The sequence below is a fragment of the Pipistrellus kuhlii genome, unplaced genomic scaffold, assembly GCF_014108245.1.
Source record: "Pipistrellus kuhlii isolate mPipKuh1 unplaced genomic scaffold, mPipKuh1.p scaffold_m20_p_23, whole genome shotgun sequence".
Classification (NCBI taxonomy): Eukaryota; Metazoa; Chordata; class Mammalia; order Chiroptera; family Vespertilionidae; genus Pipistrellus; species Pipistrellus kuhlii.
The window spans coordinates 6,453,749-6,478,664 of NW_023425522.1; the positions used below are offsets into that span (position 1 = coordinate 6,453,749).

The following is a 24,916-nucleotide window of genomic DNA, read 5'->3' on the forward strand; positions in this document are numbered from 1 at the left end:
TGTGATATCTGCTCTTTAAAAAAAAATAAAAAAATAAATAAATAAATAAATAAATAAATAAAATTATTTATTTTTTACAGAGAGGAAGGTAGAGGGAAGAGAGCTAGAAACATCAATGGGAGAGAAACATCAAGCAGTTGCCTCCTGCACACCCCCCACCAAGGATGTGCCCTCAACCAATGCACATGCCCTTGACCAGAATCGAACCTGGGATCCCTCCATCCTCAGACTGACGCTCTGTCCACTGAGCCAAACCGGTTTCAGCGGCATCTGCTCTTTCACAGGCGCTCACACAGTCCCATGGGAAATATGGCCCCTCCGTTCTGAGAGTGGGCATGCCTGTGGTTACAGAGAAGGACAAATCCAAACCAACCCTGTTTCATCCTCCACAAAGGCCCTCCCCACAGCCCCACCTCCATCTGCCCTGCGCCCCTCACCGCCCGAGATGCGCCCTTTGCACTGCCCCTGGGCTCCACGGGGCTTGAGAACACCTGCCCCACAGGTGACATTTATCTGTCCCTCGGCTGTACTGCCAGGCCCCCCAGAGAGATGGCCAGACAGTGGCACAAAGACGCAGGCAGCAGCCCCGAGGCAGCCCGGGGGAGGGGGTTAGCAACCTTCCCCTGGCGGCCACTCACCTTGCCTTGCCTGGCCTTCCGACAACAGGCCCTCAATACTGGTAAGTGTGCTGCACTGAACTTTAGTCGCCTAAAGCCGAAAAACAATGGACTCATCCTTTATAATATAAACTATTAAGCATAAAGGCTGCTTCTTCCTTTTGTATCTTTTTAAATGCTCTATATAAGGGCCAGCATATAGTAGGTCAGTGGTTGGCAAACCACGCTCTCTTTGGCCCCTTGAGTGTGACTCTTCCATAAAATACCACGTGCGGGCGCACATGTCCAGTGCGATGGAAACTTTGTGGCCCATGGGCAAAAGTCGGCTTTTGGCCTGGGCGAATCTATTTTGAAGAAGCGGCATTAGAAGAAGTGGGGCTGTCCGTCGGTCGGGCGATGGGAGACGTGGTGCATGTGGCTCGTGAGCCGTGGTTTGCCGACCACTGCAGTAGATGTTGCATTAATGTCCCTTCATCAGAGGACCCACACCTCTTTGAGTAACCACTATACCTGTATGGGCTTGGCATGGGTGGGAGCAGGCAGTGTAACAACCATAGCTTGCCCTCTGGCCACTCCCAAAGATGTGATCAGGAAAAGTAGAAAGGCATGGGCAAAAGCTTCAACGATACCCTTACTCTTCCCTGAGGCTTTATTTTCCTGATTTAGAAACAACCGCCCTTGTTAGACACTCCACACCCTCCCTGTCTCTGCAGCCACCCCTGTCCCCCGGCCCCCCACAGGCCAGCAGCTGGCCTTTCCTAATCTGTCATACATCTCAGTACCAACAGGGCCTTCGCAGCTGTTGCTGGGAATCCTAGCGGGTGGGATAGTGTCCAGCATTAATGGTCCTACTGTGCTTGAGAAAGGACGGCATTAATACACTGCTGATGAGACCAAAAGGTGGGCAGTGAAAGAGAAAGGGAGGGCAGAGTAGGGAGGGAGGTGGGGGGGGGGGGGGGGGAATTATTGTTGTTGCCTTGTTCCCGGCATAAGTTTCACAATCACACAGGCCTGCCACCACCCTGTGTTGGGACGGAAGTCCACTCAAAACTCCAGGAGGCCGTGAACATGTTCGGTTTCGCCCGTTGTCCTGTAAGACGGGGTTTCTGAGGCCGGTCCCTGACTGCTCTGCCCCGGGCAGGCTCCCCCTGATGTGGAGGCCTGGGGGCTGGCTGCCTGAGCTGTGGTCGGGCAGGGCCTCCCCAGCCAGCTGGCCCGTCACGTCGCCAACCCCACATTCAGCAAAAGGCATCTCAAACTCCCAGCCTTCTGGAGTGGGAAGAATGGCCATAATCCTGCTCATTTCTATATATACCTTTCCCCTGGCGACAGCGGCAAAAAAACGTGAGGCAGGAGCCGCTTCTCAGCCTGTGGTGTGGTCATTCTCTTTCCAAATATAGAGCAGGCATGAGCCCGGGGGCCGGCCGGGCCTATAAAAGCGCAGCCGGCAGCAGCCCCTCGTAGCTGCTCTCGTGGGCGAAGGTAAGTCACAGTCCCTCCTGATGGCTCTGGCCTCGGCATGGCTGGGCTCGCTGGGCTGGGCCTTGCCTAGCTTTGCTAAGAAATAGTTAGATGTGAAGGACAGGTCCTCTTTCCCCTCCTCTTCCCATCATGGGCAGGACCCCTGGCCTCTCCATGGGCCTCGGCCACTCCCTTTGCCTCTGTGAGTGGTGCAGAGGACACAGGATGCGGTGCCTTTCTGTGCCCTCACCTGCCCCACCTGGCGTGTGCCTGCCATGCGTCCCGTCCTCCCAAGACCACCCACACTGTCCGGCTGTCAGCCAGCCGGTCTTAGAGATTTCTCCCTGCCCCAGGCCTAGAGCCACAGCTTTCAGTCAGAGATGCTGTTTTTATTGTCCACTTCTAATGCGAGGCATTGCAGACTGAAGGGCGGTCCAGAGTGAGCTGCTAAGAGCCATCCAGGTTGGGGTAAGGTGACCGGACGTCCCGCTTTTGGCGGTACAGTCCCGATTTTTAACCATTTGTCCCGCGGGACTTTTTGAAAACACCGCGGGACGCGGGACAGATGGTTAAAAATCGGGACTGTCCCGCCAAAAGCGGGATGTCTGGTCACCTTAGGTTGGGGGCAGTTGGGGGCTTTTGCAACCTTAATGGCTTACTTGTGGGTCCTGTCCCATCTGCTCCTCCAGCTTGTCTCTGGGGTAAGTCCTTAGTCCTTTCTCCCTATTTACCTAATTTGTCAGTCCCTGTCCACCTCCCACAAAGGCCCTCCCCCAGCTCTCCGTGTGTCAGAAGGCACCCGGCCCTCCAAGCCGGACAGGACGCTGCCAGGCGCCCTGAGCTTCTCTCTCGCGTTCTCCACAGGTCTGGTTTCCACGGCTGCTGCGCATCGTTGTCCCTCATTGTCCCGTGTGTGCCTCTCAGGTGAGGATTCTGGCCACGTCCCTGGCTGTGGGGACCCTGAGAGCTCAGGGTGGGACCGGGAGGCTGGGGAGGAGCAGAGAGGCAGCACTTAGACCTAGCGAAGGATGCGAGGTCAGGTGCAGCTGCTGTCCTCTGCCACTGGAGGGAGCCCCGCTGCTTTCCTGGTGGGAGAAGGTGGCCACCTTCCTTCAAAATGGCTCAAAAGCTCCCTAGCTGTTTGCGGTTGAGCAGGATCTCTTTGAAGAATGGCCTTTTTTTGTTTGTTTGTTTGTTTTTGTTTTTTAAATATATTTTATTGATTTTTTACAGAGAGGAAGAGAGAGGGATAGAGAGTTAGAAACATCGATGAGAGAGAATCATTGATCAGCTGCCTCTTGCACACGCCCTACTGGGGATGTGCCCGCAACCAAGGTACATGCCCTTGACTGGAATCGAACCAGGAACCTTTCAGTCCGCAGGCCGACGCTCTATCCACTGAGCCAAACCGGTTTTGGCTGGTCTTTGTTTTTTATGGGGTTTGTTGTAAAGCTTCCCTGGGCAACACCTGGATTTCAAAGGAAGTGAGGTCCAAGCGGGCTGGGCTCACCTCTAGGTCCTTCAGCGAACCGAGCCTCAGAGAAGGAGGAGATGGGGCTGCATGTGTTCCGCTGATGTCCCCAGCACTAAGTCTTGTGGATGGGGCTCCTGGGCCCGAGCACTGCCTGGTCCGGAGCCAGGGTAGAGCAGAGGGGGCAGGCCTGGGCCCCACTGGGGGGCGGCGGCTCACTGGGGCTTGCCTTGCAGCTGACGCCATGAGCAGCGACACGGAAATGGAAGTGTTCGGCATGGCCGCTCCCTTCCTCCGCAAGTCGGAGAAGGAGCGGATCGAGGCCCAGAACCAGCCCTTCGACGCCAAAACCTACTGCTTTGTGGTGGACTCAAAGGAAGAGTATGCCAAGGGGAAAATTAAGAGCACCCAGGACGGGAAGGTCACGGTGGAGACCGAGGACAACCGGGTAAGCCCCGTTCAGGCCCACATGGCCTGCTGGCTCTCAGCCTGCTCCTGAGGCCTGGTCCATGCATCGCCCTGCCCGGCTCTGCCCCACCCAGGTGCCCAGGTGCCCAGGCCTCTCACAGTCACTGCCCGGCCTCCTCGGAGAAAGCACAGCCCATGCTGGTGCCGGTGGGAGACCTGACGTGGCTGACAAGAGCAGTGGGTGTTCGGGTGCTTCTGTCAGTGTCTATGTTGCTTCGAGTCAGAGGGCCTGGCTCTGTGCATCCCAAGGGCGAGCGGGCGAGAGTCCAAAAGCAGGCAGGCCCATTTGGAATACTCTCCTTTGGTAGCTCAGGTTTGCTCCTGATTCTTCTAGCAACAGCTGTCTCACCCAGGAAGTAAGGAGAGTGGGGAGGGGCCCTCGCCGACCACAGCTCAGTGTGAGACCGCGGCTGCCCCATGCCTCCTGAGCAGGCAGCCCGCAGGCCTAGGCATGGGGGAGTTTTAAAAGGAATGCTGGACGTCACTAATTTCTGGACTCCAGACCAGAATCTAGAAGTATCTGGAATGTTCCAAGAAAGTTAAAGGTAAAGACAAGAAAAATAAAATCGGAAAGAGGAAACGGAAAGAACTAGCATCTAGCTGTCCTAGGCGTCCACACCCAAGTTGGGCCTGTGACCAAGTGACATAGGAAGGCATGACAGTGCTCCTCGGGGCTGCAGGCACCCTCCCTCGGGGCTCTGTGCTGCTGATAGTGGAACAGAGACTGGGCTGGCAGAGTGGCAGGGAAGATGGGCCAGCGTGAAGGATGGCCATCTAAGAGCAGCCCCCCCCCCCCGCCCCCCCCCCCCGCTCCCCCCAGAGGGCTGGCTGCACAGGAGGGAAGGGAGCTCTGTAGAAAAGGCAGGTGCCCACTGCCTTGTGCAGAGAGGACCAGAGTACAGTCATGTTCAAAGGTCTCAGAGAGAGGAGGTGGGCAGGGCAGGGGCAGGAGCCGCTCTGTGCCCAGGACGCCTGCGGGCACAGGCCAGCCTCCTCCTCCCCGGGAACCACAGACACAGCTCATGGCTGGAACCACGGCCTGCCTCCTGGTCACCTAACCTGGCCTGAGAGGTGGGGGTGAAGCGTGGGTGAGGGGGTGGTGAAGGGCCAGACCCCGCTCAGGGGCCGGACAGCTGCCCTCAGAGAGCTCTGGGCATGGTAACTCGGGTGCCAGCCTGCTGCTCCAATGCCACTTCCGTCTTCCTCCTCCATCCACGCCTCAGGGACAGCACCCACGACGTTCTGTGTAAACAGGAATGAGCCCCACACTGCTGAGCGGTGCGGTCCGGCTGGGGTCCTGAGCCGGAGTTCCTTGGCTCCCCCAGCGGTTCCTGCAACTGCCCACAGCGGCCCCACCCTCAACACAGCCCTTGGCAGAGGGCTAGCCCAAGCCCTGCAGGCAGAACCAGGCCTCCCGCTGCAGCACCATCGCCAGTTGCCCCAAACCGTGTCTCCCTCGCTGTCACTGGGGCAAATCCACTGCTCAGCAGCCTCTTCGAGGAGCCAGGCCTGCAGTGGGCACCCACGGAGCCCGTGGTGAGCACAGCCTCTTCCCTTTTCAGACCCTGGTGGTCAAGCCGGAGGACGTGTACGCCATGAACCCGCCCAAGTTCGACCGCATCGAGGACATGGCCATGCTGACGCACCTGAACGAGCCGGCCGTGCTGTACAACCTCAAGGACCGCTACACCTCCTGGATGATCTACGTCCGTGCGGGCACCGGGGCTGGGGGGGAGAGGGGGAGCTGTGCGGGTATGAGGTTTGGAGAGATTTGTGTTTGACTAAGCTGTTGGAACAAAAGGAAATGGAACGAAGAGGAAAGGGGGAGAGAAGCTAGAAGAGGAGAGAGGAGGATGAATGGAACAGGAAGGAGAGGGGCCGAGGAGGGAGGGCGGGAGCAGGAGGAGCCAGCAAGGAGCAGGAACCTCAGGCTTTGGGCTCAGCTGTCACTCACCAGCTGTGGGCGGTCCAGCCACGCCCCTCCTTGCGTCTCAGGGGCCTCACCTATAAACAGAAATTACACGTTTCCTCCTTTACTAATTTATTGTAAAAAAAAAAAAAAAAAAAAAAAAAAAAGGGAAAAAATAATAGTCAAAGGTTTTACATGCACATACATGCACATGCATATGTATATTTTACCCTCCCACAGACCTATTCCGGCCTCTTCTGTGTCACCGTCAACCCCTACAAGTGGCTGCCGGTGTATAACCCGGAGGTGGTGGATGGCTACCGAGGCAAAAAGCGCCAGGAGGCCCCACCCCACATCTTCTCCATCTCCGACAACGCCTATCAGTTCATGCTGACTGGTAGGTTTCCGAGAGAAAGCCTGGAGTGGCGAGCAGGCGCTGAACAGGGCTCCCGAGGAGTACCACGTGGTCTTGGGCCTGCACCACGTGGTCTTTGGGCCTACACTCCCTGCTCCTGGGCCTGCACCCAGTGTTCCTGGGCCTGCCTTATTCGGCCTGTGACCTCCGCACAAAGGAGAGGGGGGTAAAGATGCTTAAAGAGCAGGAGGACAATTCCCTTAGCCCCTTACACGCTCTGGTGAGAAGTGTGCATTTAATGCAAGTACTGGTTAAGCCCTATGAAACTAAGATTTCTACGGGCCAAACATTATTGACAATGTCATACGGTTCACCCTAATACAACCAGAAGCCACTGCCCGGTGTCAAGCCATTGGGTGGTGTTAAGCAGGGGCGTAACCTCCTGAGCCTCATTCTCCAGCTCCCACATGGGACTAACCGCGGGAGGGCAGAGGAATTGTGCATTGAACTATGACTGCTTGAGAAACGGGGTAAAGGGGGAGCTCTTTTTAGATTGCCACTGACTCTGTTTTATTCTTGTGTTTGGCAGATCGTGAAAACCAGTCCATCCTGATCACGTAAGTGTCCGGGCGCAGGGCAGTGTCGTCGCCGTGGCTGCTGTCCCCGGTGCAGAAGGCAGGGGTGCCACTGCCACCTGCTCTGTTCTGTCCACTGGGAAGCACTTAAAACAAAGTCCAAGTGAAAGGTGGACGTGGCTGAAACCGGTTTGGCTGAGTGGTAGAGCGTCAGTCTGTGGACTGAAAGGTCCAGGGTTCAATTCCGGTCAAGGGCATGTACCTTGGTTGTGGGCACATCCCCAGTAGGGGGTGTGCAAGAGGCGGCTGATCGATGATTCTCTCTTATTGATGTCTCTAACTCTCTATTCCTCTCTCTTCCTCTCTGTAAAAAATCAATAAAATATATTAAAAAAAAAAAGAAAAAAAGAAAGAAAGGTGGACGTAGGGTGGGCAAGAAGATACGTGGGAGGCCTCAGAACATGCATTACCCTCCTTGGGTCAGCTCGGCTGTGTGCTTCCCGGCCTCTGCCTCTCAGAGCATGTCCATGTCCCGTGTGGCATCTTGGAGAGACTGTTTACTCTAACAGAACTTGTCTCTCTTCTCTCCCTCCCTCCTTCCCTCCCTCCCTCCTCCCTCCCTCTCTCCCTCCCTCCCTCCATCCCTCCCTCCCTCCCCCAACAGCGGAGAATCCGGGGCAGGGAAGACTGTGAACACCAAGAGGGTAATCCAGTACTTTGCAACAATTGCAGCGACTGGCGACCTTGCCAAAAAGAAGGACTCCAAAATGAAGGTGAGGAGATGAGGGAGGCCACCCTTTGTCTTAACTTCCTGGTGAGGGACAAGCGAGGCAATACCCCTTCTCCAGGAAAGGAGAGCACCAGGAGTTAAACCTGAAGGACAGCGGTATCTCAGGTGACCTGGGCAGGGCTGATGGTACAGGGCCAGACCCGGTCACTGTTCTGGAAAGTGAGGCTCTGAGAAGGGTCTGCTGGGAGCATCGCAAAGAGCTCCTTCTTTGGTGGCAGGATCACAGCCCCCTAGCGAGAGAACTGCGGCATGTATTCCCTTTCTAAATAAAAATATTACAACGGTTTGAAGTGAATCAGACAGCCCAACTGACTGGAGAATCAAGGGATGCAGTATGAAAAGAACCTCAAGTCAAGACCCTCCCTATAGCTAACTAGAGCAACATGGCAAAGGTGTGCTGAGGGAGACGTGCTGATGATTTGGTTTGGCCTCAGATTGGCAAGGGGGAGGGAGGGACTGGCTGTGCCCTGTCTGCCAGGCACACTGACCAGACGGCAGGAGCGACGGGGCGGGGAAGCATTGCTTACCGCCGTGCTCCCTTGCCCCGTGCTAGGGGACTCTGGAAGACCAGATCATCAGTGCCAACCCGCTGCTGGAGGCTTTCGGGAACGCCAAGACCGTGAGGAACGACAACTCCTCCCGCTTTGTGAGTCCGAGTCCAGACACCCTGTGGTTTTCTCTGTGGCTTATGGGACAAGCAAGGTCCCATCCTTATAAAGGTTGCATCCGAAGGGAAGAGACAGTGAGAGACCAAAACAAATCAGCTAGACGATTTGGGATAATGACACATTTGTATAAAAAGTTCAATAAGCAGGGCCTGTGATAGCGTTAAGGGTATCCTTTAGACCACATGTGTCAAACACAAGGCCCGCGGGCCAAATCCGTCCCGCCAGGCCTTGCAATGTGGCCCGCACCGTGCTGTCATCACTGCACTACGCTGCATTTCCATCACAATGACAGTTTATGACTGTTCAGTAAACCATTTGGCCCGCGATTTAGGCTGGATTTTAGATTTTGGCCCCTTCTCTGATTGAGTTCGACACCCCTACTTTAGACAGTGTCGCAGGGGAGGCCTCCAGGTGGTGTGTATGTGTGTGTGTGTGTGTGTGTGTGTGTGTGTGTGTGTGTGAACCCTGAGCTCTGCAGGGTGAGGAGGAACAGACACAAGACTCTGACATAGGAGGGGGCCTGCTGGGAGGGGAGCAGCTGCAGAGAGATGAGCAGGGGACACCCATGAGGTGAGGGGAGAGGCAGAGAGACCTGCCACGTAGGTACCTGTAGACCGTGAGGAGGAGTTTGGATTTCACACAGGAAGCTACTGGAGGATTCTGCAGGGAGGGAAGTGATATTGTTTGAATTGCATCTAGAAAAAAAACGAACACCAGTCTCTTCCCTTGTTGGCTGCACGCTTGAGGTGGCTTGGAGGCAGCGTGGAGTAAAGGAATGGGGAGGAAGGCACATCATCTGAAAAGAGGAGGAGGGGGGAAGAGGAGGAAGGGGAAAGAGGAGGAGGGGGAAGAGGAGGAGGGAGGAAGAGGAGGACATGTGGTCTCCAGACATAGGGAGTAAGGCTCCTATCAGCTGGCCCAGGAGTCTGCTGGGATGCCTGGAGCCACGGTAAACGCTGGCTCCCTGTCCCCGCAGGGCAAGTTCATCCGCATCCATTTCGGCACCACGGGAAAGCTGGCCTCCGCAGATATTGAAACTTGTAAGTAGGTGCTCGGAATCGATGTCAGGGAGGGGGGCGGGGCAGCTTGGAAACCAGTGCTGTGTTGTGTTCACAGATCTGCTAGAGAAATCAAGAGTTACTTTCCAGCTGAAGGCTGAGAGAAGCTACCACATCTTCTATCAGATTCTTTCCAACAAGAAGCCGGAGCTCATAGGTGAGCAAGTCCCCAGTGGGGCGGTCTTTCAGGCATTTTCTCTCTCACATCCCTGGTCCAGGTAGAGCCGCATCTATACATAGGGGACTCCGCAGACAACAAAGTTTGCTTACGAGATGAGATGTAGGTATATTGACAGTGATGTGCCAATTTGAAACAAAACAAAATTAATCCAATGGACAGCAATGAGATGAAACCACTACTGAATTCAGCGCTGGTTTATAAGTCTTCTAAATAGCTAAGCATTTAATTGACATTTAGCGCCCCCTTGTGTTCGATCACGGAAGCCCATCTTTCACCAAATGCTGTGAGGCCAGTGCAAAATCAATGAGTATTCAGCCTGCGGAGAGTCCCTGCCCTCTGTTTTGCACCCTAGGAGCCTGTGCACTCTCTCTTCCATGTCCTTTGGCTGTGTTTGCTCAGCCTTCTGGTCCCAAGCCTGGGAACAGGTCACAGTTTTTCAATCTGTGCCCTCCTCCCCCAGACTCCACCAGCGTCCCCTTTACCTGTTCTGAACCTACTTACTAAGCGCCATGCAGAGCAAGAAACTTTAAATACTGCGCTCTCCCTGGGTTCTTCCTCTACACTGCATGGGCCAGCTGCACTGTCTTCCCTGCATACTTTATATCAAGTCATAGCCTGAGCACCGAGAGGCTGTTTATGACATCTCCAACTCTAAATCCAATCTGGGCCCCAGCAGTAGGTGTTTCAAACCAGAGCAGGAGCTCAGACCCATTGGGTGGGTGTTTTTTTTTGCATCTATGTGACCTCCTCTAACTACTCATTTCAGAGCTGCTGCTGATTACAACCAACCCTTACGACTACCCGTTCATCAGCCAGGGCGAGATCCTGGTGGCCAGCATTGACGATGCAGAGGAGCTGCTGGCCACGGATGTAAGTAGAACAGAGAGAGGTGTAGGGTGCTCGTCCTTGCCCCTGGGGTCAGCCGGCTGATATGCCGTTCTCTCCACGCCAGAGTGCCATTGACATCCTGGGCTTCACTGCAGAGGAGAAGTCCGGGCTCTACAAGCTCACGGGCGCTGTGATGCACTACGGGAACATGAAGTTCAAGCAGAAGCAGCGGGAGGAGCAGGCAGAGCCCGATGGCACCGAAGGTACAAAGTCATCAAGTCAGGGTGTAAGCCAAGCATGTCACACTCACGGCTGGAGGGCCGCATGCCCTGAGTTTGACATGCCTGGTATAAGCCAAGGTTGGTGGGTGTTCGACTGAGGCTGTTTGAACCTTTCCAGGGCTCAGATGCCTGTAGACCTGTTAGCACCCATGTTTGCCGAATGGCTAGGATGGCCTGTCTTCAGCTGCAATTAGCAGTGACGGGCTCTCTGGAACCCCTCCTGCCTTTCAGACCACCTGCCACATTCTCTGAGGGGCTTAGCTTCCAGTGGCTGCATGCATGCAGTTTAGAGATAGGAAAAGTAAGACACCCTAAAAGGGAAGACAAACCAAGCCGCCTCTGCAGCATCTGGATGACTCTCAAAGCGTCTTTTCTTTGTTGCCAAGCTTCATTGCTTCCCTTTGATCATCTTTATCCTTTTGGCAGTGGCTGACAAGACTGCCTATCTCATGGGCCTGAACTCATCCGACCTCCTGAAAGCCCTGTGCTTCCCCAGGGTGAAAGTGGGGAATGAGTATGTGACCAAAGGTCAAACTGTGGATCAGGTAGGCGGCCACTTCGGGGCGGGGGAGGGATGCAGGTACACGGTGGCCGAACCGGCAGACTCATCCACCGGTCGGTCTTCCCGCAGGTTCACCACGCGGTGAATGCCCTTTCCAAGTCCGTTTATGAAAAGTTGTTCCTGTGGATGGTCACTCGCATCAACCAGCAACTGGACACGAAGCTGCCAAGACAGCATTTCATTGGGGTTTTGGACATCGCTGGCTTCGAGATCTTCGAGGTTTGTGCTGCTTGTGTTCGTGCTTTTACGTGGCCTGTGTGAGGGAACTGGGTTTCATGATTCCTTAGGAGAGATGCTGAGGTGGCCAGCAAGTCGTAGCATCACATCTTGTAGGCATACTAGACGGAGGGTGAATCAAGGAGAAGAGAATGTGAAGAGGGTTTGCATTATTTTAAGAGGGGTTGTATTACTTTAAGAGAGGGGAGTATTTGTGTCAAGTACAATTTTAAAGGCATAGTCCAATGAATAAAAAAAAATATCTCAAATGCAATGCTGACTTAGGGAGAGCCAAGAAAAGAAAGAATTTGATAATAAGCCAATCATGCAACATTTTACATAGATATCCTACTAGCATAGAGCCATTCATCAAAGTGTACATTTGGTGTCTACAAGATAAAAGACATGCAGGTAAATAAAAGATAAGCTTAAGGTCTGTAGATGAAGATGAGAAGTATAGAAGGCGCACCAAAGAGTAACTACAAAATAAGACTGCCTGTGGAGGGTGCGCAGGTGAGACCCCGACCCTGGGAACTCAGGAGAGGGAGACACACCTGCTAGACGGAGGTGCAGAGGAGACTCCAAAGAGGAGACCATATCTCAGCCCGGGAGACTGTGACCATATCTGAAAGCAAAATGAGCTGGCTGGAGCCGAGCAATGAGGGGGGGAGGTGGATGGGTCTTTGACTTAGAAAGAAGTCAAACTTTTCACATGAACATTGTATTTTGGTGTTAGTACAACAGCCTGGAGCAGCTGTGCATCAACTTCACCAATGAGAAACTGCAACAGTTTTTCAACCACCACATGTTCGTGCTGGAGCAGGAGGAGTACAAGAAGGAAGGCATCGAGTGGACGTTCATCGACTTCGGGATGGACCTGGCTGCCTGCATCGAGCTCATCGAGAAGGTACACTATCTGTCCACTCAGTGGCCCCTCCTCGCACCCTCTGCCGTTCACCACCGCAGCTCTTGCTTACCCACTTGCCTTTCGCCTTAATCTAGCCCATGGGCATCTTCTCCATCCTGGAGGAGGAGTGCATGTTCCCCAAGGCCACAGACACCTCCTTCAAGAACAAGCTGCACGACCAGCACCTGGGCAAGTCCAGCAACTTCCAGAAGCCCAAGGTCGTCAAAGGCAAGGCAGAGGCCCACTTCTCGCTGGTGCACTACGCGGGCACTGTGGACTACAGCGTCTCGGGCTGGCTGGAGAAGAACAAGGACCCCCTGAATGAGACGGTCGTGGGGCTGTACCAGAAGTCCTCCAACAGGCTCCTGGCACATCTCTATGCCACCTTTGCTACCACGGATGGTAACCGACTCCCCAGAGTGCCCTGTAGTCGTGCCTCCTCCTTCCAATTCAGCCCACAGGACCCCCAAATCACTGGTGGCCTGCTAACAAGCACACCAATATCGCTTCTTCCAGTTGACAGTGGAAAGAAGAAAGTTGCCAAGAAGAAGGGCTCTTCCTTCCAAACTGTCTCTGCCCTTTTCAGGGTAAGAAAAACACGTTTATTTGCTTGTAGCTGGTTTGAGTCATTGCAAAAGGAGCAATGTAGAGATGCTAAACGCAGTTACTCAAAAACGGCAATGTGGTCTTAACCTGGTAACGTCAGCTGGCCAGGTGCTGGTGCGATGGTGTTAAGGGAAGTTTGACAGAGGGAGGACTGGAACTTAAGGATCATTTGGTTCTGTATCTGGGCTGGCGGGCCTGGGAGTGGGTCCTCCGCACACACTTTCTCATTGCCCGAAGGACACAGGAGGAGCAGCACCTCATGCACCCGGGAAGCTGCATAGGTACATCTCTTGATTTCAGGGGGGCACTTTCTACTTCGTTAGTTTCTGGATCCCTGTGAAACAAGACTGTTATGTAAAGTTGTGGGTTGTGTGTGTGTGTGTATGTGTGTTGCCCACTCCTCTAGCCATAGGACTATTAAAAGAAAGAGTTAAATAGCTCCATCTTTCTTTAGAATCCATAATAAGTTTAAGATATGAATCTTACTTTCCATTACAATATTTCTCTGTGTTTGTGAAAGCCCACAGTAAGCTGTCGAATTTAATCTTTCTCTTCCAGGAAAACCTGAACAAGCTGATGTCCAATTTACGAACGACGCACCCTCACTTTGTGCGCTGCATAATTCCCAACGAAACCAAAACCCCAGGTGAGACGGCGGCGGGTCTCCGGGCGGCGGCCGGCCGGTCTCTGGAAATGCTGTGGGGGCTGACCTCCTGCTTCTTTCCTCAGGGGCCATGGAGCACAGCCTCGTCCTGCACCAGCTGCGCTGTAACGGCGTGCTGGAGGGCATCCGCATCTGCCGGAAGGGGTTCCCCAACCGCATTCTCTACGGGGATTTTAAACAGAGGTGTGTCATACCGATCCTGCACGATTCGTGATACAATGTGCAATTACTGGAATCTGAGAGAGAGAAATAGAGATGGAAAAAAACCCCACTTCAACAGAACCGTTAGGAATCTTCCCTGTCAAATGAATAACCTTCCTCATGTGGCCTGCTGCTCCAAGTTCAGGCTGTATGTGTAAAGAAATCTCCATGTACACACTTCCTTCCTCCACGTTTTCTTGGGAGCTTATCTGATGTGCATGTGGCAGAAAACACCTGGACTGGGGATCGGGAGGCCTAGCTTCTAGGCCATGACCCAGCATGTGATTATGGCGGCTTTCCTTCTCTTTCTGGACCTTGGCTTTCTTGGCTACAGGAAGAGAGGCTGAACTGGATGGTCTCCAAGGTTAATGGTTTTGCTAATAGTCTCTGATTGCTTCTGTGTCTCCAATGGCAGATACCGAGTGCTGAATGCCAGTGCAATCCCAGAGGGACAGTTCATCGACAGCAAGAAGGCTTGTGAAAAGCTGTTGGCCTCCATCGATATTGACCACACCCAGTACAAATTTGGACACACCAAGGTAACCTCAGTTCCACAGCTGCTGGTCTTAGGTCTCTTATAGACCTCTGCAGACATGGACTCGTGTGTCCTTCTCTCCCCTAAGGTGTTCTTCAAAGCTGGCTTGCTGGGAACCCTGGAAGAAATGCGCGATGACCGCCTGGCCAAACTCATCACTCGGACACAAGCTGTGTGCAGAGGGTTTCTCATGCGCGTGGAATTCCAGAAGATGGTGCAGAGAAGGTGAGTGGGGTCTCTATTCAAACATGAGCTCTTCTGAGGATGTGTGTGTGTATGTGGGTGTCTTTCTGAGAAATAACCGATACTTTGTTTTTAGGGAGTCCATCTTCTGCATCCAGTACAACGTCCGCGCCTTCATGAACGTCAAGCACTGGCCCTGGATGAAGCTCTTCTTCAAGATCAAGCCCCTCCTCAAGAGTGCAGAGACCGAGAAGGAGATGGCCACCATGAAGGAAGAGTTCCAGAAGACCAAAGATGAACTGGCCAAGTCAGAGGCAAAGAGGAAGGAGCTGGAGGAAAAGCTGGTGACTCTAGTACAAGAGAAAAATGACCTGCTGCTCCAAGTTCAGGCTGTATGTGTAAAGAAATCTTCTTGTTTTCACTTTTCTTCTAGAATCGATTATTTAAGTAAACTAGAATTTTGGTGGACGTTTTGCTTTTCGGTTCAGATGCTTCATAAAGAACTTTGTATATGACAAAATACTGAAATGTCACATGCCTTATCTCATTAAAGGAAATCGTGATTTTTTTTTTTTTAAAGGAAAGTGAAAACTTGTTGGATGCTGAGGAAAGGTGTGATCAACTGATCAAAGCCAAATTCCAGCTGGAGGCTAAAATCAAGGAGGTGACTGAGAGAGCCGAGGATGAGGAAGAGATCAATGCTGAGCTGACGGCCAAGAAGAGGAAACTGGAGGACGAATGCTCAGAACTGAAGAAAGACATCGATGACCTTGAGCTGACATTGGCCAAGGTTGAAAAGGAAAAGCATGCCACGGAAAACAAGGTACTCTCTTTGTGGGTCTTTCCAGGGTAGTGTTGTCATAGCAAACCAAACTGTATCTCTTCTTACAGTTGCTTGTGGCTACTTCTTAGGTTAAAAACCTGACTGAGGAGCTTGCTGGGCTGGATGAAACCATTGCAAAGTTAACCAGGGAGAAGAAGGCCCTCCAAGAAGCCCACCAGCAGACCCTGGATGACCTCCAAGCTGAAGAAGACAAAGTCAATTCTTTGAGTAAAACCAAGAGCAAGCTGGAACAGCAAGTCGATGATGTAAGTAAACACTGCTAGTTGGCAGTCCTGGAACTTCAAGGTTGAAAGAGTCCCCTCCTCCCACCCCCAAAACCCTCTGGCGTAAAAGCATTTGTTCTCATAAGGAAATGATGCCTTTTGCAGCTGGAAAGCTCCCTAGAGCAAGAAAAGAAGCTCCGTGTAGACCTGGAAAGGAACAAAAGGAAGCTGGAGGGAGACTTGAAGCTTGCTCATGAGTCCATATTAGATCTGGAGAATGACAAGCAACAGCTGGATGAAAGGCTCAAGAAGTATATGCTCAAATCACTGGTTTTAATTTTTCAGCTTACTGAGTGATTTCAATTTTGCAGGTTTCTGGTATTTTGTCTTCACACATTCTCCATTTCCCGTCACAGGAAGGATTTTGAATACAGTCAACTGCAGAGCAAAGTGGAAGATGAGCAGACCCTGGGCCTCCAGTTTCAGAAGAAAATCAAAGAGCTCCAGGTAGGAGGTGGTTGGGATTTTCCTTGTTCAGGCGGGTTGCTCACAGTGCGCTGGGTGCTCTGTGCTACAAGCCGTTTTGAGCACGTGGTCACCCCATGAGCACGTGGCCTGCCAGCCGCAGCCATTTCCTTTCTGCTCAGCTGCCAGAGCCTGTGGGTACCTCTTTATATGATCTTAGGTAGAATACATAATTGAAGTATTTGAGTCAACATTTCACTGACGGGACAATATCCTGGGTTGATCCATTGAGGGGTAAGGACCATGTTGGTGCAGGAGAAGGTTATATTAAAGAAAATTAGCCATCTTCCTATTTCTCTGGGAGCTGTTCCAGAATTGGTTTGTTCGTGGGGTTGGAAACTAGCCTGCTCTTGGCATGCGGAGGGAGTCACTCGGGGCTGACTGGCTCACAGGCTCGCATCGAGGAGCTGGAAGAAGAGATCGAGGCAGAGAGGGCCACTCGAGCAAAGGCAGAGAAACAGCGCAGCGACTACGCCCGGGAACTGGAGGAGCTGAGCGAGCGGCTGGAGGAGGCGGGAGGCGTCACCTCCACCCAGATCGAGCTGAACAAGAAGCGTGAGACCGAGTTCCTGAAGCTGCGCAGGGACCTGGAGGAGGCCACCCTGCAGCACGAAGCCACGGCGGCCGCCCTGAGGAAGAAGCACGGGGACAGCGTGGCCGAGCTTGCCGAGCAGATTGACAACCTGCAGAGGGTCAAGCAGAAGCTGGAGAAGGAGAAGAGCGAGTTCAAACTGGAGATCGACGACCTCGCCAGCAACGTGGAGAGTGTGTCGAAATCCAAGGTACCTGGGCACGATGCTCTGGATTGAAGGGATCTCTCCGGTCATTCAAATCTCGAGACTGACTGACTTTTCTCCTCTTTCTCAATCCTTCAGGCTAATCTGGAAAAGATATGCCGAACTCTAGAGGATCAGCTAAGTGAGGCCAGGGGCAAGAACGAGGAGGCTCAGAGGAGCATGAGTGAACTGACGGCACAGAAGTCTCGGCTTCAGACAGAGGCTGGTGAGACGGGAGGCGGGGAGCGGCGACACCTCAGGGAGGCCTAATAGGGGCCGGGCCGCTGGGCAAAACCAAAGGGCAGGCTTTGTTTGGGGAGAATTTCTGCAAAAGCGCTCTTCCAGGAAAGAAACTATTAGAATAACCTAGAAAAAGAGCTCTTCAAAATATTCTGAAGGAGGACACTGAGTGAGCTCAGTCAAAACACGAGAGAGAAGTAGGCCAGAAAGAGGAGGGATTCAACTGTCACGCGATTGAAGCTCTTTCAGAAGTAATAGAACCCGGTCTGAAAGAGGCTGGAAGGCAGAACTCGGACTAGAAACAGGGCCCCATGGCCTTCCTCCTTCTTGCTGCACATTTTTTCCCAATTGTCTGTGATGAAGACAATGAGTAAAGAAACTTTGTTCTGGGTGTGCAATACTAGGACCATTATTGGGGCTTTACCTAGGGCAGTGGTCATCAAACCACGGTTTGTGAGGCACATGCGGCTCTTTGGCCCCTTGAGTGTGGCTCTTCTACAAAATATCATGCGTGGGCGCGCACATACAATGCGATTGAAACTTCGTGGCCCATGCGCAGAAGTTGGTTTTCGGCCTTTGCGAGTCTATTTTGAAGAAGTGGCATTAGAACACTCAAGAGGCCAAAGAGCCACATGTGGCTTGAGAGCCACGGTTTGCCGACCAGTGACCTGGGGAATGTGGCGGCCTATCATCACAGGTGGGCCAATCCCTCACCAGTAGCCACAAGACAGTGAAGACAGGGAGTTTAGTTGCCATTCCAAAATAATCTTCGGGTTCTAGAGTCCTAAAGCCTCGCACCCCCTCCTTTCTTCTCTTACCTCCTTATGCATGCAAACCCGAACTTAGCATATTCCTCCAAGAGACTACCTTCAAGTCGTTAGTGATATCAAGTCCTTGGAAAAGCACTATTTTCCTTCATGACAAATCCACAAACAGCTGGAAACACCAGCCACTGGTAGGTCTGGTGGGAGTATTTACATGTTCCTGGTCATGCCTAAATTCACCCTTGTCCTCATGAGTTATTTTGGCAAAATCACTTCACATTTCCAGTCATTTACAACAATACTTATCAGGTCCGGCTTAATTTTCCTTCTCACGGACTCATCCCTTCACCCCTAAGAAAGGACCACACCTTATCATTTACTCTCTCCCCAGATCTTCTCACAGTGCCTTACACACAGTAGGAGCTTTTAAGTGAATGAATGAATGGGTGTACTAATGAAGGATTTCTTTCTGGACACAGGTGAGCTGAGTCGTCAACTGGAAGAAAAGGAAAGTATAGTATCCCAACTCTCTAGGAGCAAGCAAGCTTTCACCCAGCAAACAGAGGAGCTCAAGAGGCAGCTAGAGGAAGAGAACAAGGTACGCATCCAAGCGAGTGCTTCTCTGAGCTAATGCTCAAGAACCACCAGGCAACTCTGTTCCGTAGGTGCTGAGAGGAGGAACAGACTTGGATTGTGTCATGCACATGGCATTAAAATATCAACCCCCGTGATCGCTTCTCTTTCTTAATGACTTTCAGGCCAAGAACGCCCTGGCCCACGCCCTGCAGTCCTCCCGCCACGACTGTGACCTGCTGCGGGAACAGTATGAGGAGGAGCAGGAGGCCAAGGCCGAGCTGCAGAGGGCGCTGTCCAAGGCCAACAGTGAGGTGGCCCAGTGGAGGACCAAGTATGAGACGGACGCCATCCAGCGCACAGAGGAGCTGGAGGAGGCCAAGTATGCAACTCTATTTACCTTTAGAAGAACTTGAACCCTTCAATGACCATATGAAAGCGGGTACTGACTTCAGAACTACTAGGGAATGACCTTGTGACTAGATGTCCTCCCATTTCACGCCTTCACGTGCAGTGCTGTGCCATTGGAGGGACCCGCCTTAGCGCATTTCCTAATACAAGTCACTTTGAGATTGGCTAGCGGCAAGGCAGGCTGTGGGTCCCTGATTTCTAGCAGCCAGGAGGCTCTCCTGAGCTTAGGAAAGCTAATGCATGTTTGAATCTCAAGGTTAGTGATTCCAACATGATGAATAGTGATGTCCCAGAGACCTGAAACTGAAACAGCATCTGCTTCTCTTCCATATTCTCCAAGGAAAAAGCTTGCTCAGCGCCTTCAGGATTCCGAGGAGCAGGTGGAGGCAGTGAACGCGAAGTGCGCTTCCTTGGAGAAGACCAAGCAGAGGCTGCAAGGGGAGGTGGAGGATCTGATGGTGGACGTGGAAAGAGCCAACTCCATGGCTGCGGCTCTGGACAAGAAGCAGAGGAACTTTGACAAGGTGCGGGGTCCATCCTGGGCTGCCGAGCGCAGTGATGCAGGGAACACCTGTGGTCCTGTGGGGAGGAGACTGGGTCTCCTCCTGTCCCTGTTGCACAGGGCCCTGCGGGCTTGGGCCAGTCCCAGACGTCACTGAGCTCTGGCTTCCTCATGTGTAAAGTGAAATGGGAGTGGGATGGGGCTGGAGTTCCTTTCGACATTGTCAGTGGAGACAAACACATTTCTACAAATGTGTCTGACCCCCTCCCCCCCAACACACACACACTGGGTGGCTGACGTGCAGAATGGAACCTGGGCACGGGGAGAACTTTTTGGGATCCCCCTTATGGGATGGCAGATAGGTTGAGTTTTAATGAAATAGTTCAAAGTGCAGGCCCATTTTCATGTTGGGGAAAGGGTAATTAGGCTCAGCTAATTCCTTCTCAGAGTATCCATTTACTTTTTTGGAGACAGTCATTACTGATCAGTTATGGATCTTGAATAAATTCACAGAAAAAAAAGCGTGGCTAGTCCACCAATGAAGAGCAAGGAGCTAGGCAAGAGACACCCCAGCTCTGAGCCTTCCCTTAGGGTGGTGTGGAGTTAGAAGCTGGGGGCAGAGCTAGTCAGCGACCACCTCCTCGCCTGTCGCAGGTGCTGGCCGAATGGAAAACCAAGTCCCAGGAGAGCCAGGCGGAGCTGGAGGCGGCCCTGAAGGAATCCCGCACCCTGAGCACCGAGCTCTTCAAACTGAAAAACGCCTACGAAGAAGCCTTGGATCAACTAGAAACTGTGAAACGAGAAAACAAGAACTTGGAGCGTAAGCAGCTGAAACCTCTTGAAACCTCCCTCTCACGGCTGCTGAGGGTGCGGGAGAGGGTGATGCGGGCTCCCATTTCTGGGCCGCGTGCTCGAAGAGTTTTCATGGGAGGGGCACTGTTGGGGTCTTTCTCTCTAAAGCATCTTATCTGCAGGAAACAGCCCTTAGAAGTGTAATAAACTGGTGAAAAGGATGTATTGATGCTGCCTGCCCGGGAACCCGTGCAGAGGTGTTCAAATGCATCATAACTCACTTCTTTGCAGAGGAGATAGCAGACCTCACAGAGCAAATTGCTGAAAATGGCAAAACCATCCATGAACTGGAGAAATCGAGAAAGCAGATCGAGCTGGAGAAGGCAGACATCCAGCTGGCTCTGGAGGAAGCAGAGGTGAGCAGACTCTGGGGCGGACGCTCGGGTGCCATGAGGCCATGGTAGGCACCCCTGGCAGGCTAGCTGGCCCCACCATCTTCATTTTTGCCTCAGTAGAACCCACAGTCCGAAATCTGCACCCTTCCTATCAAACTGCATGACTTCAAGGTTGAATGAGATAATACTGTGAATTGTCTTAAATGTATTGGGAAAAATCATTACACTTAAAATAGGTCTAAAAATGAGATTTTACAAAATCTTCGATGAGTTTAAAATATGTGGTTGCCCAGTGGATTGAGCATTGTTCCATGGACCAAGGGGTTCCGGGTTGGATTCCAGGTCAGGACACAAGCCTGGGTTGCAGGCTCAATCCCCAGTGGGGGGTGTGCAGGAGGCAGCCAATCAATTAATCTCTCTCATCATTGATGTTTCTATCTCTCTTTCTTTCCCTTTCTTTCTGAAATCAATAAAAATATATTTAAAAAATACGCACAAAATGTTTTACACTCCTAAGAAATATGATCATTGTCCTACCCGATTTGGCTCAATGGATAGAGCATCGCCCTGTGGACTGAAAGGTCCCAGGTTTGAGTCAGGTCAAGGGCACATGCCAGGTTGCAGGCTTGATCCCCATTAGGGGGTGTGCAGGAGGCAGCCAATCAATGATTCTCTATCATCATGGATGTTTCTATTTCTCCCTTCCTCTCTGAAATCAATAGAAGTATATTAAAAAAAAGAAACATGATCATTTAATGTTATCATTTCCTGATGATATAACCTAAACAAATAGTAAGGAAACACTTTGTTTCTGCACTGGAGATAAATTAGGGATTGTGAATTGCAGTGTTAGGCTTATGAACATTCCATTGGAGCTTTCTCACCAGGAAGGACAGCGTGGCAGGCAGGACACCGTCCCCGGCACTATTCCCGTGTTTTGTTCTTTAAAGGCTGCCCTTGAACACGAAGAGGCCAAGATCCTCCGAGTCCAGCTGGAACTAACACAGGTGAAATCGGAAATCGACAGAAAGATCGCCGAGAAAGACGAAGAGATTGAGCAGCTGAAGAGGAACTCGCAGAGAACGGTGGAGACGATGCAGAGCGCGCTGGACGCCGAAGTGCGCAGCCGGAACGAGGCCATCAGGATCAAGAAGAAGATGGAGGGGGACCTGAACGAAATTGAGATCCAGCTGAGCCACGCCAACCGCCAGGCTGCCGAGACCCTCAAGCACCTCCGGGGTGTCCAGGGACAGCTGAAGGTCTGAGAGCGCTCCTGGCGGGAAGCCTCTGCTGCCTCAAACACTCAAAGGGGTCCTAACTCCGACCTCCAACGAGACCTTTCCTTTCTCCGGCTAGGACACCCAGCTGCACCTGGACGACGCTCTCCGGGGCCAGGAGGACCTGAAGGAGCAGCTGGCGATCGTGGAGCGCAGAGCCAACCTGCTGCAGGCCGAGGTGGAGGAGCTGCGGGCGTCTCTGGAGCAGACGGAGAGGGCCCGGAAGCTGGCCGAGCAAGAGCTCCTGGACTCCAATGAGAGAGTGCAGCTGCTGCATGCCCAGGTGAGCGCGGGGAGGTGGGGAGGTGGGGAGGCGGGGAGGCAGGGGGCGACTCAGCCCCGATGCCTGGGTAAACCCACTCCTCTCACCCCAGAACACCAGCCTCATCCACACCAAGAAGAAGCTGGAGACAGACCTCATGCAGCTCCAGAGCGAGGTTGAAGATGCCAGCAGGGATGCAAGGAATGCGGAAGAGAAGGCAAAGAAGGCCATCACGGATGTGAGCTTTCCCCAGAGCCTGTGTGGCTGCCCTGACCGGGTCATTAAAGCCCCTGCCCTCTCCCAACCCGAGATGGTTCCCCTTAGACAGGTAGGGCTCCCCCAGGGCACACGTGGGGGGGGGGACACATTCTGCTCTGAAACCACTGCCCACCTCCCTCAAACACAGCTGTCCTCTCCTGCACATTTAAAAGGTGGATTTGAGAAATATGGGAGCATAGAGGAAAAAAAAGATTGGGAAGGATTACATTCTGTCTCTTATGCCCAAGGGGACTATGCTATTCTCTCCTTCAACATATGACTTATTCCAAGTATAAAAGTGAGACCATTAGCTGTCAATATCCCACCACATTTCACCTCACGTGAAGCCGGTGTGGCTCTCAACAGAACCCAAACTTTGTGGGCTCAGATATCTTCTCACCGAGGCCACAGCGCCCACAATGCCACCTGCTGCCTGAGCAGGACATTACCTTGCAACTACCCTGTTTCCCCGAAAATAAGACAGTGTCTTATATTAATTTTTTCTCCCAAAGTTGCGTTAGGTCTTATTTTCAAGGGATGTCTTATCTTTCCATGCGCTAGGTCTTATTTTCGGAGTAGGTCTTATTTTCGGGGAAATACGGTATTTTACTCTGCTGCTGATTCACACACCCTGATCCCCTAGAGGCCTTCTTTTAATCTCCCTACCCTCATATCTGTGATGCAAGGTGTCAAAGCAATCTTCTCTACGTTTCAGATTCCTTTGAAAAAAAAATATTGGCGATCACGGTGATAACAAAAGGATTTCCTTGGGTGGGCAAAGTTCCAAGGAGGCCAGTTTAAGAAACAAAAGAAAGCATTTCCCCTCCAGTCCCTGAGGTTCCTTTCTGAGCCCGGTGTAGCCCATTTCATATTCCCTACGGGAGGGTGGGCTCATCATCTTACCTTCGGCACTTTCTGTTAGCGTGGCCCTGGTTCTCTGGCCACCCAGGTTCGGCAGCTCCTCGGCACTTGACCCCTGTCTGCATCTTAGTGGCTGTGATTGTTTTTGCAGGCGGCCATGATGGCCGAGGAGCTGAAGAAGGAGCAGGACACCAGCGCCCACCTGGAGCGGATGAAGAAGAACCTGGAGCAGACGGTGAAGGACCTGCAGCACCGTCTGGATGAGGCTGAGCAGCTGGCTCTGAAGGGTGGGAAGAAGCAGATCCAGAAACTGGAGACGCGGGTACTGGCAGCGGAAACAGCTTCCCAGCTTCTCCCATTGGTGTTCCAGCCCCAGACTGACCCCTCTCCCCCCCTGCCCCAAACCGTGTCCGCAGATCCGAGAGCTGGAGCTGGAGCTGGAAGGGGAGCAGAAGAAGAACACCGAGTCCGTGAAGGGCCTGCGGAAATATGAGCGGCGGGTCAAGGAGCTAACTTACCAGGTGAGTGGGAAGCAAACCGAGACACCCCAACCGACACCTCGGGTTCTGTCTTCAAACTCCAGGAGGACACACTTCAGCCCCAGGAAACTGGCCGGACCTCAGGCCGCTGTCCATTTCCATGTCCCCGTTTCTAGAGTGAAGAGGACAGGAAGAATGTGCTGCGACTGCAGGATCTGGTGGACAAGCTTCAAGTGAAAGTCAAGACCTACAAGAGGCAGGCGGAGGAGGCCGTAAGTCAGCCGCGTGCGGGGCTCAGACCTGCCGCCTGCCTGTCTCTCACAGTGAGCTCTCGGGCAGGTGCACTCGGCCTCACCTGCCTGGGCGCTCTGGTTTCAGGATGAACAAGCCAACGCTCATCTCACCAAGTTCCGGAAAGCTCAGCATGAGCTCGAGGAGGCTGAGGAGCGCGCCGATATTGCCGAATCTCAAGTCAATAAGCTTCGTGCTAAGACCCGAGACTTCACCCCCGGCAGGGTAGGTGGCTCCCTCGGGAGCTAGACGGAGAGCGGTAGATGCGGGCGGGACTCGCAGGCCCTGATGACTGGGAAGAACCTGCTGTGATGTAGACATTTTTGAGCTGGAAGGGGCCCTAGAGAACCCTCAGTGTTAGAGCTGGTGGACCCTGGGTTCAGGAAGGAAAGGGGTTTGCCCAAGGTCACATAGCTGAGAACAGCCCCGCTAGAACCCAGTTCTGAGTCACACTGAAAGACACACCATTCTGGAAAGGAAGGAAAGGTTCCCACTGAGACCTTTCAGTGCCCTCTGCTGACCCTGTCCTCAGTCACGTTCCATGTAGGTACCTGATGGAGGAGGTCCAGTGTGGGGGGCTCGTTCCCTCTGAGGGCCAGTTTCTCATCTCTGGGTGAGTTCCTCCATGTGTGCCATTGCGCAGTCTCCTGAGATCCAAAAAGAAATCCCACCTCCCACTGAAATATACAAGCAAGCAACTGCCTAACGCTGGCCAGCAGAGGGCGCAGGAGGCAACGTGTCTGCCACATGCCCTAGCTCAGGCTGCCTTCTGTCTTTGCAGATGGTGGTCCATGAGAGTGAAGAGTGAGCGACCCTCTTCTGAAACAGGACAGAAGATATGCAAAATGTATATTTTCCTGGTACCTGGCCATCTTACCTAATTTCCATGTGACTGCTTTTCACCTGCAATAAACTTTGCTTTGTTTT

General features: G+C 52.7%; 1 protein-coding gene across 1 annotated transcript; it reads left to right on the forward strand.

The window, feature by feature from the left end:
* The first annotated feature begins 2,956 nt into the window (after positions 1 to 2,956).
* On the forward strand, positions 2,957 to 24,916 carry LOC118726890 (myosin-3). The gene is made up of 40 exons (XM_036452187.2): positions 2,957 to 3,002; positions 3,786 to 3,997; positions 5,580 to 5,723; positions 6,167 to 6,323; positions 6,871 to 6,898; positions 7,521 to 7,629; positions 8,200 to 8,292; positions 9,291 to 9,354; positions 9,431 to 9,529; positions 10,320 to 10,423; positions 10,506 to 10,644; positions 11,089 to 11,207; positions 11,294 to 11,443; positions 12,177 to 12,347; positions 12,443 to 12,749; positions 12,864 to 12,934; positions 13,512 to 13,599; positions 13,683 to 13,800; positions 14,234 to 14,357; positions 14,442 to 14,578; positions 14,673 to 14,928; positions 15,117 to 15,359; positions 15,449 to 15,625; positions 15,749 to 15,894; positions 16,000 to 16,090; positions 16,501 to 16,890; positions 16,984 to 17,110; positions 18,368 to 18,486; positions 18,647 to 18,843; positions 19,213 to 19,396; positions 20,029 to 20,194; positions 20,458 to 20,582; positions 21,512 to 21,820; positions 21,918 to 22,121; positions 22,213 to 22,338; positions 23,371 to 23,541; positions 23,636 to 23,740; positions 23,875 to 23,970; positions 24,077 to 24,214; positions 24,771 to 24,916. Exons 2-40 carry the CDS (start codon positions 3,794 to 3,796, stop codon positions 24,795 to 24,797), a joined length of 5,823 nt encoding a protein of 1,940 aa, XP_036308080.1. The 5' UTR covers positions 2,957 to 3,002; positions 3,786 to 3,793; the 3' UTR covers positions 24,798 to 24,916.